General features: G+C 40.5%; 1 protein-coding gene and 1 long non-coding RNA gene across 2 annotated transcripts in view; both read left to right on the forward strand.

Annotated features, from left to right (window-relative positions):
• The window catches only part of LOC133991596 (uncharacterized), a 227,111-nt gene that overhangs the window by 19,254 nt on the left and 192,044 nt on the right, over positions 1-15,813 (forward strand). The window lies entirely within an intron of this gene.
• On the forward strand, positions 1,183-14,849 carry rgs17 (regulator of G protein signaling 17). The gene is made up of 6 exons (XM_062430383.1): positions 1,183-1,236; positions 5,120-5,528; positions 9,256-9,386; positions 13,540-13,614; positions 13,732-13,963; positions 14,316-14,849. The coding sequence occupies exons 2-6, from the start codon at positions 5,526-5,528 to the stop codon at positions 14,502-14,504; spliced, it is 630 nt and encodes a 209-aa protein (XP_062286367.1). The 5' UTR covers positions 1,183-1,236; positions 5,120-5,525; the 3' UTR covers positions 14,505-14,849.

A 15,813-nucleotide genomic window follows, 5' to 3' on the forward strand; every position in this document is an offset into this window, starting at 1 on the left:
TTTATCTTTTACATTTCAGAAGTGGTTGGGCAGATGTCAAGTGCTGATTCAAATATTCCTTTAATTGTCTCAGTTTCTCGTTAGTCTTTTCCTGCAGGTGTGAAACATCCAACAACCATTTACAAGTCTGCCTGCTTGACCTCTGACAAAATGGATGCAAATTTAAAACAGATAATCTGTCTTCGGTGGCTTGTCATTCCACCCTTTAACATTTTTGTCTGCATTAAACAGTCTTAACCTGAGTTGATCTGACCTCAGCTCTCTGAAGGCTCTTTCTTGTTAAAACAGTTGAAAAAAGACAGAAAACAACCACTGTGGATATTTATTAGTACAGCAGAGTTAATGAAAAAGGGAGGAGCTGATTAAATTTAAAGTGAGATTTGCTCAGAAATGTTTATTTAATTCAGAAAAAGCACATATATATATATTTACATCATACAGTATAATACAGTCATTAGCTCACTGAATGGGCACAGTAAAACAACATAGCCTACAGCAATAGGCTTTGAATTAGGAAACAAGAACAACATATTGCAGGATTTGACTTTGATTTGATATGAAGATATGAGGCCATTCTGAAATCTCACTCTGACATAGGTTACACCCACACTTACAAGACGCTGTAACAAAAAATACATTTGTGTGACTATTTCTTACAGAAATTGCTCTACACTAACACTACAGGAGGCTGTGGTGTGAGACAGATAGCAGCGTTTTTATTTTTCATGGGTTTATACCCTCAGGATGCATTTCCTCTTGTATGAATAGTTGCCTTCTGAACTTTATGACCAACTGACTGATTCTTTGTTTCCCTTCAGACACTTTATTTTAAGATCTTTGCTTATACAACATGGAACTGTTCCCTGTAAATGTTTGATATTGAATGAAATTATTGCTGCAATGCTTTTAAAAAAAAAAAAAAAAATTAATTGGTTGTGTTGTGGAGCGTGCTGGCTGGGATGTAATGTGATCCTGTGTGCATTATAAACTGCATGTGGAGCCTCAGCAGTGCATCTTCTCACCGACAGCAGCCACAGAGCAGTGGTGGCAGCGCGCCTGCGCAGTGCATCCAGGGGCTCGGCGGTGTTCGGTGCTGAAGTGGGGCGGATGGCAGAAAATCAGCGGCGATGGACATTACACCGCAGGATTCCCGTTTACGATGTCGTTAAATAAACATCTGGACATCGCATTTTCACACCTGTCACCCTAGGACACTGACAACCCGACACAAAGGGGGTAAGATGAGGATTATTCTGCGCTAATGCTGCACACGGGCTGGCTAGCTGATGTTAGCACGTAGCCTCCTCTCGCAGCGAGAGATAGCGGGTCTCGGGCTAAAAGCTAGCAAGAAGAAAGTGGGTGGTGTTTGATTTTCTGGAGAAAAAAAATGTCGGTGCGACAGTCAGCAGCACTGTGCAGCTTTCTCTCTCTCCCTCTCTCTCTCTCTCTTGTAATTGCGTTGTCACTCCGTGGTGTCAGCTGGGAGGAGAGCTCCTCTGCCCGGGCTGGTCGGACCTGCAGCGGGCTGGGCTCAGATGGATCAGACAGCTGCAGGAGAAACCATGCAAAACACCCTAAACCAGCAGCTAGCCAGCACAGCTAGTGCACACAGGGAGAGAGAGAGAGCAAGAGAGCAGGGTCCAATGAGCCTGCCTGCTGCTTATCTTTGGAGACATGCACAGGCCTTCAGGCAGATGCAACAGATCCACTCACAAACTGTCCTGTCAACTTTCTCACTTTAAACTTCACATTTTTTGCTTTTCCTTATTACCCCCCCTCCCCTCCCCTTCCCCCCCCCCCCCACCCCTCCTCCTCCACCTCCACCTCCACTGTCACGCATTGTGTAGCGATCATGCAGTGCACAGCTGAGAGAGCACCCATGGGTGTGTTGAGTCAGAGGAGCCCAGGTTATGTTTCTACTACATCCTGGGAGACTTCCTGATTCATCTCATTCAGCTTTTACCATCCATTCAGAGAGACAGCAGCTGTCAGAGCAGCATGTTTGAGATTTATATCACCTGCTTACAGGGTATAGAGATTTTATTTGAAGACTTAAAAAAAGCTATAGCAGCAGGATCTAGAAATGCAGATTCAACCAGAGCTGCAACCAATAGTCGATTAATCACCAACTATTTTGATAACCGATTCATCCTTTTTGTCTTTCACTGTCAAAATGTTCTTGTTCCAGCTTCTTAAATGTGAATATTGTCTGATTTATTTCATTTTCTGCGACAGTAAACTGAGTATATTTAGGTTGTGGACTGCTGGTTGGGACAAAATGAGACATCTTTGGTTGCATCTTGGCCTTTGGGAAACAGTGATGGACATTTTTCACAATTTTCTGATATTTTATCGATAAACACAGCTAGTCAATCGATCGAGTAAATAACCAACAGATTAATCGATAATGAAAATAATTGTTAGTTGCAGCTTTAGTTAAACTGATCTCTAAAGACATTGAGTGAGGTGTAAACACGGCTCGCGCATATTTCTTTGATAGTAGTTTTTTAATCTTCATCATTTGCATGATTTAATAGTCTACAGTCTTTTCTAGTTACAGTAATAATTGTTGCCTCCTTTCTTTACTCATCCCACAACATTGCTAACACTTTCGCAATTCTTCTGCTTTTTTAAAAAACTCTCTGTGGCCAAATCTTGCAAGTGCAACACAAAGGCCTTATCTTTCTTCATAGACCTTTTAATATACAAGGGAAACGTTTGTTTCCAAACCAGTTTGAACTGGCATGAACAGATATTGATGCTCAGGCTCGTCTCTGGTTAAGGGAATGGGTTGTTCACTGGGAGAGTATTGAGACAGTATGTTACGCTGTATGGGAGAGATAGTTGCAACATGTTAACTCTTAGGTTTGCTTTACCCTTGTTTCTCTAAACTGACATTACCAAAACGGAAATAGCTTATCAGACTTAAATATGAGATATGTAACAGAAATGTGCTGCAAACCACTTATAATTAAGAATGTTTATTAAAGGTTGTATAGTACATTGTTTCAAAATTCCACTCAATACTTGAATAATCTTTATTGAATGTTTCTGTTTTTCAGTGTTTGTTAGTGTCTAGTTTTCGTCACAAAGTTGTAACAGCGACCCCTCATAACATGTAGTCTCCAGTGTTGAGGTGATCATCATTATGAGTACAGTAAGTTGTTCAAACTGTCCTTCCTGAGTGAAAAAACATGCAGCATGAGAGCAAACCTATGAGGCTCTTTAGCCTTAAGGCTGTGAGTCAGTTTCCCTCAGGGACAAAACACAGCAAATGGCATCTTGATTGTGATTGAGTGTTAGACTGTGGCACCGATGATGATGATGGGCCAAATGATTAGTGTTTAAATGTGATGATGACAGCATCATCAATCATTTACTGCATTTGGCTTATTTCCTCATTTGGTGTATCATGTTTTGACCACAGCCCAGCAGCAAACAGTAATTCTGATTGTACCAGAGCCAATACGTGTATTATATATTAATCAATGATAGTTTATCAAAAGTTAATCGATATCGGCATTTATAATGGCTGTTAAGAAACAGAAAGCTGCAGGACAGAAATCCCAAAGATATGTTTAAGCTAATGTAGACTCAGTTCAGGGCTGCAGTTCAGGAAATAGTGAAAAATGTCAGTAGTGAAAATTTTGACCAACAGTCCAAAACTCAATGGTGTCCAATTTACTTTATCCAATAAAACAGAAAAGCAACAAATCCTCACATTTTGAGCAGCAGGACATGATGGAGAAATGACTTTACAGCGATTAATTAGTTATCCAATTTTTTTTTGTTGATCCGCTGTTTGATTTAGTGACCAAACTTCCCAAAAACAGCGCAGCCATTATATAACTTGTCCACCAGGGAGCACTGACAAGTTTGTTTATCAACTGCAAAATGAATATCTTAGTAAATATCTTGGTCACAATTATTTAAAACTAGGGATGTCGGCCGATATTTACTTAAAAATGTAATATCGGGAAGTATCGGTATCAGGTTTTTATAACCGATGTTTGTTCTGTAGGCTTCAGCATTTCCGAGCCTGCATGAACGCAGCATGGGACGTTTACCCACGCTCTTGATGACGTATAACAACAACAACAACACGCTAGACTCGTGGGTCGCTAACCATGGCTAAAGTGGCTAACCGTGGCTAAAAAGTTCATAGCGTCCACTGCCATGTACACGAACACAAAAAACCAGAAACGAGGTTTACCTCCTCGTTTTCATTTTTTCTGTGATGTTTTCGGCGAGCCGCCTCTGTGATGTCACCGTCAGAGTCCGATGGGTCCTATCTGGGTCCTACTCTGCTGGAGACACAACAGCTGAGAGGACCAAGTGAGAGGACGTTCCTGTAAAGGTCCCGCCTCCAGAAACGGGGCTTATGTCTGTGGTTTGGAACTATTTCCATATGTGTCCTACGGATAGTAAATTTGCAATTTGCAATGACTGCAAAGCAACATAGTAAATATGGCATTGCCATATTTGCACTTTTTTCCATAACTTAAGTTGAAGTTCTCTTATTTTGCACAGACAGTATTTACATTTGGAAAGCCATGTTGCATTTATGTATGCATCTAGTGGAGCATCACAATAAAATTAGGCATAATGTGTTAATTCCACAATAGGAGATATGTTGTTATCTAACAGTTTTGGTGTAAAAAGCCTGCATATATCGGTATTGGGTGATATCGGTATCGGAAATTAAGAGTTGGACAATATTGGAATATCGGATATCGGCAGAAAAGTCAATATCGAGCGTTCCTATTTAAAACACACAAAAATGTTTGTTTTTTATTTAAAAATGAGTATTGGGTGAAATATTGTTGTTTGATTGTACATTAACCTTAGTGATACAGTATGTAATGCACTCTAACATTTGCCACTGTGTATTTTTCTCATTATGTAAGCAACACACACACACACACACACACACACACACACACACACACACACACACACACACACACACACACACACACACACACACACACACACACACACACACACACACAGTGTCACCAAAGGTAAATTACTGCACCTTTATTTTTAACCTGGTGAATCAAATGACTCTGTTGTGATGTTGACTCTAAAGGCTGTTGTGGTTTGCTTTGTTTTTCAGATGCTGTACTTTCACTGCTCCCTGTACTCTCAAGTCCATAAATGACCCATTCGCTGAGATCCAAGGAAGCTTAGGAGGCGACTGCGAGAGAAGCAAAAGGAGCGAGTTGAAATTAGGAAACAAAGAGAGGAAGTCGTTACATTTCACCTCAGCTTTTCGTGTCCCTTTCTGTACCAGTCGGTCAGGGATGGTAAAACCAGTAACCTCTCTTCCCTGTGATGAAAAGAACCTCCTCGCCTTGCCCTGCATCTCCAGCAAGCCAAACAGCCAGTCCGTTAGCCAAACAGACACTCAGACAGCCCACAAGTCAGTCACTCAACCGTCAACCAGCCTGCTATCGTCCAGCAACCTATTACCTCACGCCATGACTGCTCTGTCTGACCTGTTTTTAGGAACTCACTAATTCATGGTAAGTTGGACTTCTGTCCAGTATTATTGTGCTGTTTTCTAATTGGATGTTATTGTCAGTATCCTAATATATCTCCAGAATTACCTCTTATGAATCAGAGAGAGGGACTGTAATTATGTCATTATCAGCTGATTATGTACTTAATTTCTTTCATGAAATATCAGCCTGTTATAATTTCAACAGCACAGTTGGGTTTTATTCAACCAACATTGCAAAACAAAAAGATATTCAGTTTACCATTGTATTATCTAACTATCATAATAAGCTTTAACCAATGAACATTTGGCATATTTCTTGAAAAATTGAGTAAAACTATTCTCAAACTAATTGATATCAGATAACTGATAAATGATGATACATTTTTACAGCTCTAGAGCCAATAGTCACCTTCAAAAATATTTGACACTTAAACACAAAATAAGCAAACTTACAGATCATTTACACTGTCCAAACTATTGAAGGAAATGAGTTTTAGGGGATTTTTCACCATAAACATGCTTATAGGTTGTTTTTTGGAAGACATTGGAAACTCACAGTACTGTATATAATGCCAGGAGACACTATAGGGCCAAGGATCACATAATCCTCTTTATTTTTAATTTCCTATCTGCTTCTCTGATATTGACAAGAAAAAAATGGAGAGAGAAAGAGAGAAACAGGGGCATTTTCTAACCAATTCCACAAATGTACAATATATAAAAAATCCTTTTTCTTTCCATTTTTCTTTTAGCTGTCAAATTGTAACATTAACTTACCCCTTGAACAAAGTCTTCACACTTCACTTTCATTTAGGCTACCTGTTTTTATATTATTTTACTGCTCGCTGGAAATGGAACTAATTGTCTCATCAATACAAACAGGGACTCAAGATGACTTTAAGACTGACAGTTTAGACATATGCTCTTTCTCACCCATGAATATATAACATTGTACCATCGCTTATTGAAAATCAATATTGGGCCTTAAACTTTAGTATTTTGGTATATGAGAAGTATGGAGCCCAGGAAGAGCTCCATAAAGAAGTGTTCACAAACTGCTCTCAAGGTACAGAAATGTGGCACCAGTTGATCTAATATGAATAGGTACTCTGTGGTACTGACGTGATTTGGTCAGTACCCTTAAAAGTACTGAGTGTGGTACCCAACCCTACTTGGCTTCCATGAGTAAAAGCCAAACGGTGGCACAACGATACAATGCACTGCCATGATATATAATAAATAATACCATCTGACTTTTAGCCCCTGTGTAGTTACTCTTTAACAGAATCTTAAAAGTACTCACGGCTCGTCCCATAGCTAGCTTACTATGGTAAAGGAAGGTAGAGGCAGCAGTAAAGAGGTAATTAGATGAATACATTAGTGTGTTTTTGGCTCATATGACGTCCTATGATCATCTGAATAATTTTCCAAAAACAGACAGTCGTCATTACCGTATTTTCCGCTCATCTCTGTGTATTTGTATTTCCACTGCGTATTTGCATGTCCTGTCAATCCTGGCTTTGTTTAGAACAAAGATGTAACTCGCTGTCGTTTGCATCCAGCAGTCTGTTTTTGCTGCCTTGTCGTCAAATAACTGATGGCCACTCCAGTGGTCAGACGACAACATTTGCATATCGGACAGATCATTTCAGCCTTACCTGCCATGCATCATCACTGTAGTAAATTTCGTGTGCACATGCAGAGCAGAGGGAACAAGAAAGAGGACAGAGGGCTCCTCTGTTGGTACTCATTTTGATATTTTTATTTACATTTTCAAGTTTTTAATGAGGAGTTTAATTTGAACAATGACTTTACAGGTAAGAGTTCTGTTTCATTAGTTTTACTTTTGATTCCTTAAGTACAAGATTACAGTTAATTGGATGAAATTAAACTTATATCCCGACATTTATAGGGTAATATGAAGTGGAGTCAGTTTTTCATATTGGACATGGAGTCGTAGTATGTTCGTAGTGTTTCCTGGAATAAAAACTCTGGATTACCTGTGACAGATTCAAGTGTCACAATTTTGATTCTGAATCGAAAATTGCTTTAAATTAGTGTTTGAGTTCTCCCTTTATTCAAATTTTCTCTCCATTTGTGCATGTCCGATGCACAGCTGAAAGAAGAAAACATTTCAAAGATGACAAAACATTGCTTACTGGTAGCTTGCTGGATTACTTTTCGAGACACCATGGCCGCTGCAGGAGTCAGAAATGATGGAGAAACAACAGAATTGGAAAATCCTCCTACTTCCCTGAAGTCACATTTTTTCTTCCGCGTGAGTTAGTGTGTCTCGACGAAAGTGTCGTTGACTGAAAAACTAAAATTTGTAGGCTATAATACACAATTTGGTAAAGTGGGAAATATGTTGTCAGATTCAAACATCCTGGATTAACTCATTAAACACGAACAACGACCTAATTTTCACAAAAACAAGTGGTACTTCAAGCTGGACAAATAATCTATGTACAACTGGCTGTGTATCCAGTATGCAGGGACCATCTAAAAGCGTAACACCTCTTAAACTGGCAGAAGACTACCAGGATTAATGCCTCAACTTTTCCTCCAGCACCACCATCAGGAACATTTTCAGTTTGTCCAATACTATTTTAGTCTAATATTTTATAACAAAATACATTACTTGCCCATTAGGCTCAGCTGTCTTGACTTGAAGTCTGTAAATCAACGGATACATTTTTCCGAGCGTCACAACCAGCGAAATGACTAGTTTTACTCTCTTTTGTTTCTTTGCTGATCACTGCCTTGGTCTTACTGTATAAAATGCCTCCATTTCATTTGCTCTGGGTCAGTCCACTGTCTCAGACCCACTCTGTGCCAGTGTGCTCACCGATATCCCGGGATATCAATAAGCATCCAACACCACAGCAAACTTTGAAGAAGGACTTGAGTGATTTTTCTTCAACAGGCTAAACCAGAATTAGCCAGCTCAGCCAGATGAATTTGCTAGTGCGAGAGCTGCGATGGTTAGTCGATTAGTCGATCAACAGAAAATTAATCGCCAACTGATTTCCTTTTTGGATCATGACACAGTTCTCTGGTTCCACGTTCATAAATGTGAATATATCTGGTTCCTTTAGTCCTCTGTGACAGTGAACTGAATATCTTTTGAGTTATGGACTGTTGTTCAGGACAAAACAAAACATTTGAGGTTGCATTTTGGGCTTTGGGGAACAGTGATCAAGATTTTTCATAATTTTCTGACATTTTATGCACTAAGCAACTAATCAATTAATCAAGAATATAATTGATGGTGAAATGATGAGAATAATAAATAGTTGCAGCCCTCGTTTCTCTGTGAGTGTGCCCACTGAGATGTATGTGGAGTGTCTGTCAAAGCCAAGTGAAAGACTTGGCTTAATGCCAGAAAGCCTCGTACAGTACAAGGAAGGGAATCCTCTCTGTCCTGCTTGAGTGCTCTCTCTCTCTCTCTCTCTCTCTCTCTCTCTCTCTCTCTCTCTCTCTCTCTCTCTCTCTCTCTCTCTCTCCTCTCTCTCTCTCTCTCTCTCTCTCTCTCTCTCTCTCTCTCTCTCTCTCTCTCTCTCTCTCTCCCTCCCCCCTCTCTTCTTCTCTTTCTTTCTTTCACACACATCCTCTGTTAATATATTCCTGGTGAGCCAAAAGTAAAATATAGATACCACATATGAAAGTGCACTTTCTGTCACATTATAACTAATTTAAACATTATTTAATGTCAGTTGTGTTTATTTTTTGTGTGTATTATTGTGAAGCCCCGGAGTGTGAGCGGAGTGGAGATGAGAAAAAGGCAGGCGGCACACATCGAGGCCCCACCACAGGCCCCTGGACAGCCCCGACCCAACACCTGCTGCCTCTGCTGGTGCGGCTGCTGCAAGTGTCTCTGGTAAGAAAACACTTTGTTCCTGCAGAGTCAGATACTGTCCAGTTTTTTCTGTTCATAAGTGAGAATGTAGAGCTTTAAGTTGAAGTTGTTGTGAGCAACAGTTTTATGTCAGTTATCGTTCATTTTGCAGCACACTATTGACACTTTATGAAAGGCTTCCCACAGCAAGCGCTTACAGCCTAAAAAAGGTCTTAAATGATTAATCAATTATCATAATAGTCTGCAGTTATTTTTCTGTTAATCGACACACCACTCATTCCTGGAAAAGAAACTCTTGTCCAGTTTCTTGCAACAGGAAATCTCAGTTGGGCAAACAAACAAGCTGTGTCTTTACTTCAAGGAGCGCTGCTGGGCTATTTCTTGGGTGGACCAGTGACTTCTTGGATTCTCCGCTGGTTGCCTGGAAACCTCACGGTGACTATTCAGAGATATCAAGAACTCACTGCCCTTCGCGCTCCTTGTAAAACAAACTAGATGCACTAGATGCAACATGTTTATCGGTCTAATATAGAAGATCTCATAGGTTGAGTTTTTTTTTACTTTGGGCTAAGCCAGGCTAGCTGTTTACCCCTGCTTCTAGTCTTTATGCTAAGCTAAAAGCTAAAAGCTGTGATATCAATCTTTTTCTCTGAATAAGTGTTTTTTCCTGAAATGTTGTTGTTCACAACCATACTGAGTGAATATTGTAGGACTCATAGCCCTTTTTAAACATAGTCTCACAATTTTTAGGACAATGCTACTGGACAGTGATCTGAAACTACTTTCAGATCACCAATTTTCTTGATTGGTCAAGTGAGTCACATGACCAAAACTCAACTGAGTGTGTGTGTTTCACTTCCAAAGCCTCCAAAACAAGCAATAAATAAAGTTAAAGAAAGCAAAGGTCTGGCAGAGCATCGGCAGGAAGATGATGAACATCTGGTAAAAATGTATGATTCTCATTTCAAAGTTTTTGCAAAAAAATAATAACTTTTAGATGTGCATGTTTACACAACAAAATGCAGTAAGACTACTGTATAGTTCAGTAATTTAAGACTGCAGCATAGGTCAGAAACTTGCACAAGACCTATTGCGTTGCATTGCCCCTGAGGAAGGCACCAAAACCAGTGACTGCTGTGCCGCTTCTACAGCTGCCCTGCTTTGGCTGCACTCTTGCCAGGAGAGAGGAGTGAATGAAACATTGTTTTCAGGCAGTGAATGGTGAATGTGCTGCTTCTATCACACCACTTCATCTGAAGTGGTTGCAGCTTGTGGACTGGGTCGGTAGTGAGTGCTCTGTGACTCGGCAGTGTGTGTTTTTCGACCAAATACCGGTGTCGGATCTCCAGAATGAGCCTCGAAAATTGTCGTCAGCACCCTCTGTGTTTATTTATTTTAGTGTTAAGGCTCAGAGGGACAGTCTTTTCAACCTTTTCAGCGCGAGTCTGCGTTGCACAACTGAAACCTTTGTATGAGTTACATGTAAACCACCGAATGTTCACTGTGCCACATTTTTTTACTATCCTGCCGAGTCAAGTGGTTTGAGCTCTGTGCGAGTGTATGAATCACAGGAGATCACGTCTGCCACTGTGGTGAAGTTATAGAGACTTTAGGGTGTCTGTGTACGAAAGTCTCAATGGGTCAAAGCATACTGTCCACTTATGTTTTTTTTTAAAATTCATCCTCTCTTTTCTCTGTTTTTTCTCTTCTATCTAACTTCCCCACTCATACCCTCTAACTCCTCCTCACCCGCTATCATACAATACCCTTATCTGGTTGGGGTGCCTTCTATTTCTATCGACGCATCACATGCAAAACAGCTGTGAAGAACAGGCTGTATATTTAGCGGTATTGTGAGGGCGCCCGGGGGCTGTGGCTAGCTTACCCCATTACTGCTGCACAATGGGGACTTTGACAAGAGACGGCAAGAGGAAGGAAAGATCCTCCATGGTGGGACAAAAATAGACAGCTCAGTGTGTGTGGCATTGTGGACTCAGCAAGTGTGACTGAGCTACGGTAGACAGAGAGGCTACCGTGTGTGTTCAGAATGTTTACATGAAGGCTTTAGCTGAAGCTTTATTGTTAATCGACTTTGAATATGAGGCAATGTTTGCTGTTGATTATTTTCATCAGTTGAAGCTCATTTTGTCAATTAGTCTGCCAATTATTTCCTGGATTAATAAATTCATAGTTTGGTCTGCAAAATGTCAGAAATAGTAGAAAAATGATCATCACAATTCCAATATTTTGTGAAGTCCAAGCTAATATCTTTAAATTTAAAGCCCATAATCAAAATATATGCAGTTTACTGGCACATTAGACAAGGAAAAGTAACAAGTCCTCATAATTGAGAAGTTTGATAATATCTGTTAATTTTGTTTGGTAGATAGCTTTAAACAATTAACGATCAAAGTAGATTAATTTTCTGTCATCCAAACATTCAACTAATCAATTAGTTTAGTTTAGCACATACATCGCTGTGGATTGAGGCCTTTTTGAGGCTTAGACCCCGCCTATGATAGGCTGCATATTCAGGGTGATTAATAGTTTGATGCTGTCATTTTAGGTTGTTCCATTGCTAGTAACCTGGAGTCTTAAAGATAACATATTATGCATTTTGTGATTTTGTGTTACGTTTATAGATTATGATGTTGGATATCTATATTAAACATGGTCAAAGTTCCAAAACCTGAGTTGAATGTATGTAAAAATGCTGCTTGAAAGTTTAAATCTCTGAATGTTCATTTTTCCAAAGTTTCCTCAACTTTCCCATCGAACTGACTTTCAGATTATTTGTGCGTGTCCAGAAACAGCCGTTCTTTCCATAGTCTTCGTTACTAAGGTTGTACCACGGGTTGCATTTGTCTGCTGGGAGGCAGCTTTCAGAAGTTAACCAATCAAAACAGCTCTTCAAAGGAGGGCCTTAAAGAGACACGAGCTAAAACGGTGTGTTTCAGACAGAGGCTAAACTGCGGCACTGCATTCAGGACCAGTGTAAGATAAATAAGGAGGTTTTTAGAACTGTACATCATACAATGATATTCCAGTAGAACCCCATTTCAAAAATATAGACCTGGAGATGTGCATGATACGCCCCATTTAAATAGATTTTAAGGTAATTTCTTTTACTGAGTATATCTGCTGATACTGAGTTCTGAACCCATACTGATATCATGTATTACCCTTGTTTATATTGAGTATATTTAGCTGGATATAGGCTACTAAAACTAGTCTAATTTACATAAGATACAGGTATATTTGACTGCTGAATAAGAATATGGAAACATGGCTTGCACCAGCTTCCAGTGGCATTTTGTTTATTGTCCTAGCATTTGTGATGATATCTGTGGAAAACAGAGTTAGGCAGGAAGCTTTAGACAGTGTTTGAAAATCCTCACTTTTTCTGTCTTATGTACAAAATGGTGAAGAGCAGTCTTCAAGCTTTAAAGGTGAGGTGCACTGGCAAAATATCATTGGAATATAAAGTATTTATTGACATTGACACTCACTCGTGCATGCTGTCAGTGTGGATATAATTAATTGAAACTGCTGGCTGCCATGTATTTGCTCATGGTTCACCTGCTCACAATGCTGTGCATTAGGAAGTGATTCCAGGGTTTAAACAGATGCATCCGGATGTTTTCGACAGCCGGCGTACACCAAGCACCAAGGACTGGAAATTGATCCCGTTTTAGAATACCTGATCAACCTATTGAGTGGGGACTGGTTGCTGCATGCTTTCTGTGTCCATATTGCGTGATGCCTGTATGTTTTTTTCAATCTGTTTAGAAATAAAAGTTTTTCTTGTTCCCTTTTTCTTTGTGTGCTGATGTCGATTTAAAGCACTTAGTAACCTGTGGTAAAAAGGTGCTGTATAAATAAAGTTTTACTTAGTTACTTGCTAATTAAAAGTGACCCTCACTGGATCTGGTTAATTGGCTGGGGACATCCCTAAAGAGAAATAAAGTTGATTTGATATAGTGTAGACCTTACCAGGATGGAAAATACTGATTTGCTCAGGGACGGTTAAAGATATCGGGACGCTTAAAAAAAGTGTATATTTTAGAAGTGATGTACATATATTTATCAGAATTATCGAGAAAAAAGACCAGTCCCTTTAACCTGTCCAGTCTCTTCTTTTGATGAGCATCGTTATGTCTTGTCTCCAATCCAGGAATGAAGACAGGTTGGAGAGGAGTGAACGACAGACCTGCACCAAGATGGACAGCATTGAAGCTGCAGAAGAACAGTAAGTCCAGCCGTCATTCCTCCAGTCTTCTAGCCCTCCAGTGTTAAGACCACATGTGCCTCTGTCAATAACACTCACACACACATATCTTCATGTTTTGTGTGTCTGACTTTGTAGACACCCCAGCCTAGATGAGGTGCTGTCATGGTCTCGGAGTTTTGAGATGATGCTGCGCTCGTTGGAGGGCCGGGAGGTCTTCCGTGAGTTCCTGCGCTCAGAGTACAGCGAGGACAACCTTCTTTTCTGGTTAGCCTGTGAAGAGCTGAAAAAGGAGACCAATCCCACAGTGGTGGATGAGAAGGCTAGGATCATATACGAAGACTACGTGTCCATATTATCACCCAAAGAGGTACCAGCTACTTTTATGTTAATTCAGCAGAAGTGAGACGCCACAGAATTGGAACAAAAAAATGTCTTCTGTAAAATCTGTAAAATCAAAACAAAATCTCCTCTAGGTTGATCCAAAAAGGCAGAAATGCATAAAGCCACTTTAACACAAGTTACACTGAAGTAATGACATGAAGTAGTGAAATAAAGTCTTCAGCAATCAGTTTTTAAGAACCTAATTTTCCTGATTGTTGCTAGCTTGAAAATGTTAATGTGAAATCTGTGTAATGTCTTAATAAAGCCACTAGTAGTCCACTAACCACTTAAAAACCACCCCCATGGTTAATAAATTGAGCTCTTTTTCTTTACTCCAGGTGAGTCTGGACTCGCGGGTCAGAGAAGGTATCAACCAGAGCCTGGCAGAGCCCAGCAACCTGATGTACGAGGAGGCCCAGCTCCAGATCTACACCCTGATGCACCGCGACTCCTTCCCCCGTTTCCTCAACTCCACGGTTTACAGAGACCTCCTGGCCAACAGGAGGCGCACCTGCCTCGACACCTAGACCCCTCCACCCTTCCTCATCGCCATCCTACGCCAACAAGACTACTACTTAAAACTTCAAATACTACTATGGTGCCAGAAGTCGGGTTTGGAAAATCTCTCCCTCTTTCTTGATCGAAAAGACTGAATGACATCCGAGATAGCTGGTTGTGTTTTTTATTTATATTTTTTAAGCAATTTATATCCAGTTCTCCACTGGAGCCAGATCGGCCTTTGCTGGTTGGTTATTGGTCAATTTAAGGCCATTAATGCTGGCCAGTGATTGTTTTTGCTAGCAATTTGTGCTGTTCGTTTCGGTTGACTGGCCGACCCACGTGTCAGCTATCAGTTGAAACGGCCAAACTGATGGCCAGCTGTTGGTTAACTGTGGACAAGGACTCCTCAGGCAGTGGGAACAGAAGAGAGAGAGAGAGAGAGAGAGAGAGAGAGAGAGAGAACGGACAAGCCAACTGTTCCTGTACTGTAATATGTAGACCTCATGCTTTCTACCCTCACTTTAATATTCTCTCTTTCATATGTTTTTTGTTTTTCTTATTCTGCCCCATTCCTCAGACGTGATGTTTGATTTTATTTCTGTATAACTTCATATCTTTACTGTCCAAACATGACACCTAGTTGATGGTGGGAGTTGGGGCGTCTTTGCCCCATTTAACCAGTAGAAGCACTGGCTCTGCATGTAACTCTCTCTCTCTACAGTAGCTTGACAATGTAAGCCGCGGACTGCAACCGTTTTTGAAAATTGAGATGTATTAAGGCAGGGGACCTGTCTTTCTGTCTATGTTCAGTGAAGGGAAAAAGTACACTTCTGCCAATTTTAAGCTTAACGCAGTTGTTTTATTGAGGAGATTTGATGCTTCTGCAACAAAAGGCAGCAGCAGCAGCATCTGCCCTTCCATCCATCTACCTGTCCATCCATCCGTCCGTCCAAGCACTTTCCTTCTTTAGGATTCTTTAACCGGGAGAAGTAAGGGCTAGAATTGTGGTTGGGCAGCTACATATATTATTATTACTCATGAACTTTAAACAAAAAATCTCTCCACTGAGAAAATCACAATGCCTTTACATGTAAGGAAAGGCAGCACAAGCGCTGCTGGAGTTTTTCTGGAAAGCAACCACAGTTTGTCCAACGATCCCTACCTCCCATCTTTTCCCTCCCCTTCCTCCGCCTCCTTCTCCTCCTCCTCGTCCCTCCCACTCAGACCATCACAGCCTGACAAGCACAGGTGCCCAATGTGGGGGACAAAAACACTGCTGGAAAAAATAAAATAAAAAGAAACCCACACTGACTCCAAATAGTCATCTACATTTTG

This window comes from Scomber scombrus, chromosome 12, assembly GCF_963691925.1.
Source record: "Scomber scombrus chromosome 12, fScoSco1.1, whole genome shotgun sequence".
NCBI lineage: Eukaryota > Metazoa > Chordata > Actinopteri > Scombriformes > Scombridae > Scomber > Scomber scombrus.

Excerpts from the sequence above, each read along its gene's own strand:
- rgs17 (XM_062430383.1), top strand. Across the intron at positions 9,387-13,539 it reads GGCTGCTGCAAGTGTCTCTG|GAATGAAGACAGGTTGGAGA; the intron begins GTAAGAAAACAC and ends TCTCCAATCCAG. Across the intron at positions 13,964-14,315 it reads CCATATTATCACCCAAAGAG|GTGAGTCTGGACTCGCGGGT; the intron begins GTACCAGCTACT and ends TCTTTACTCCAG.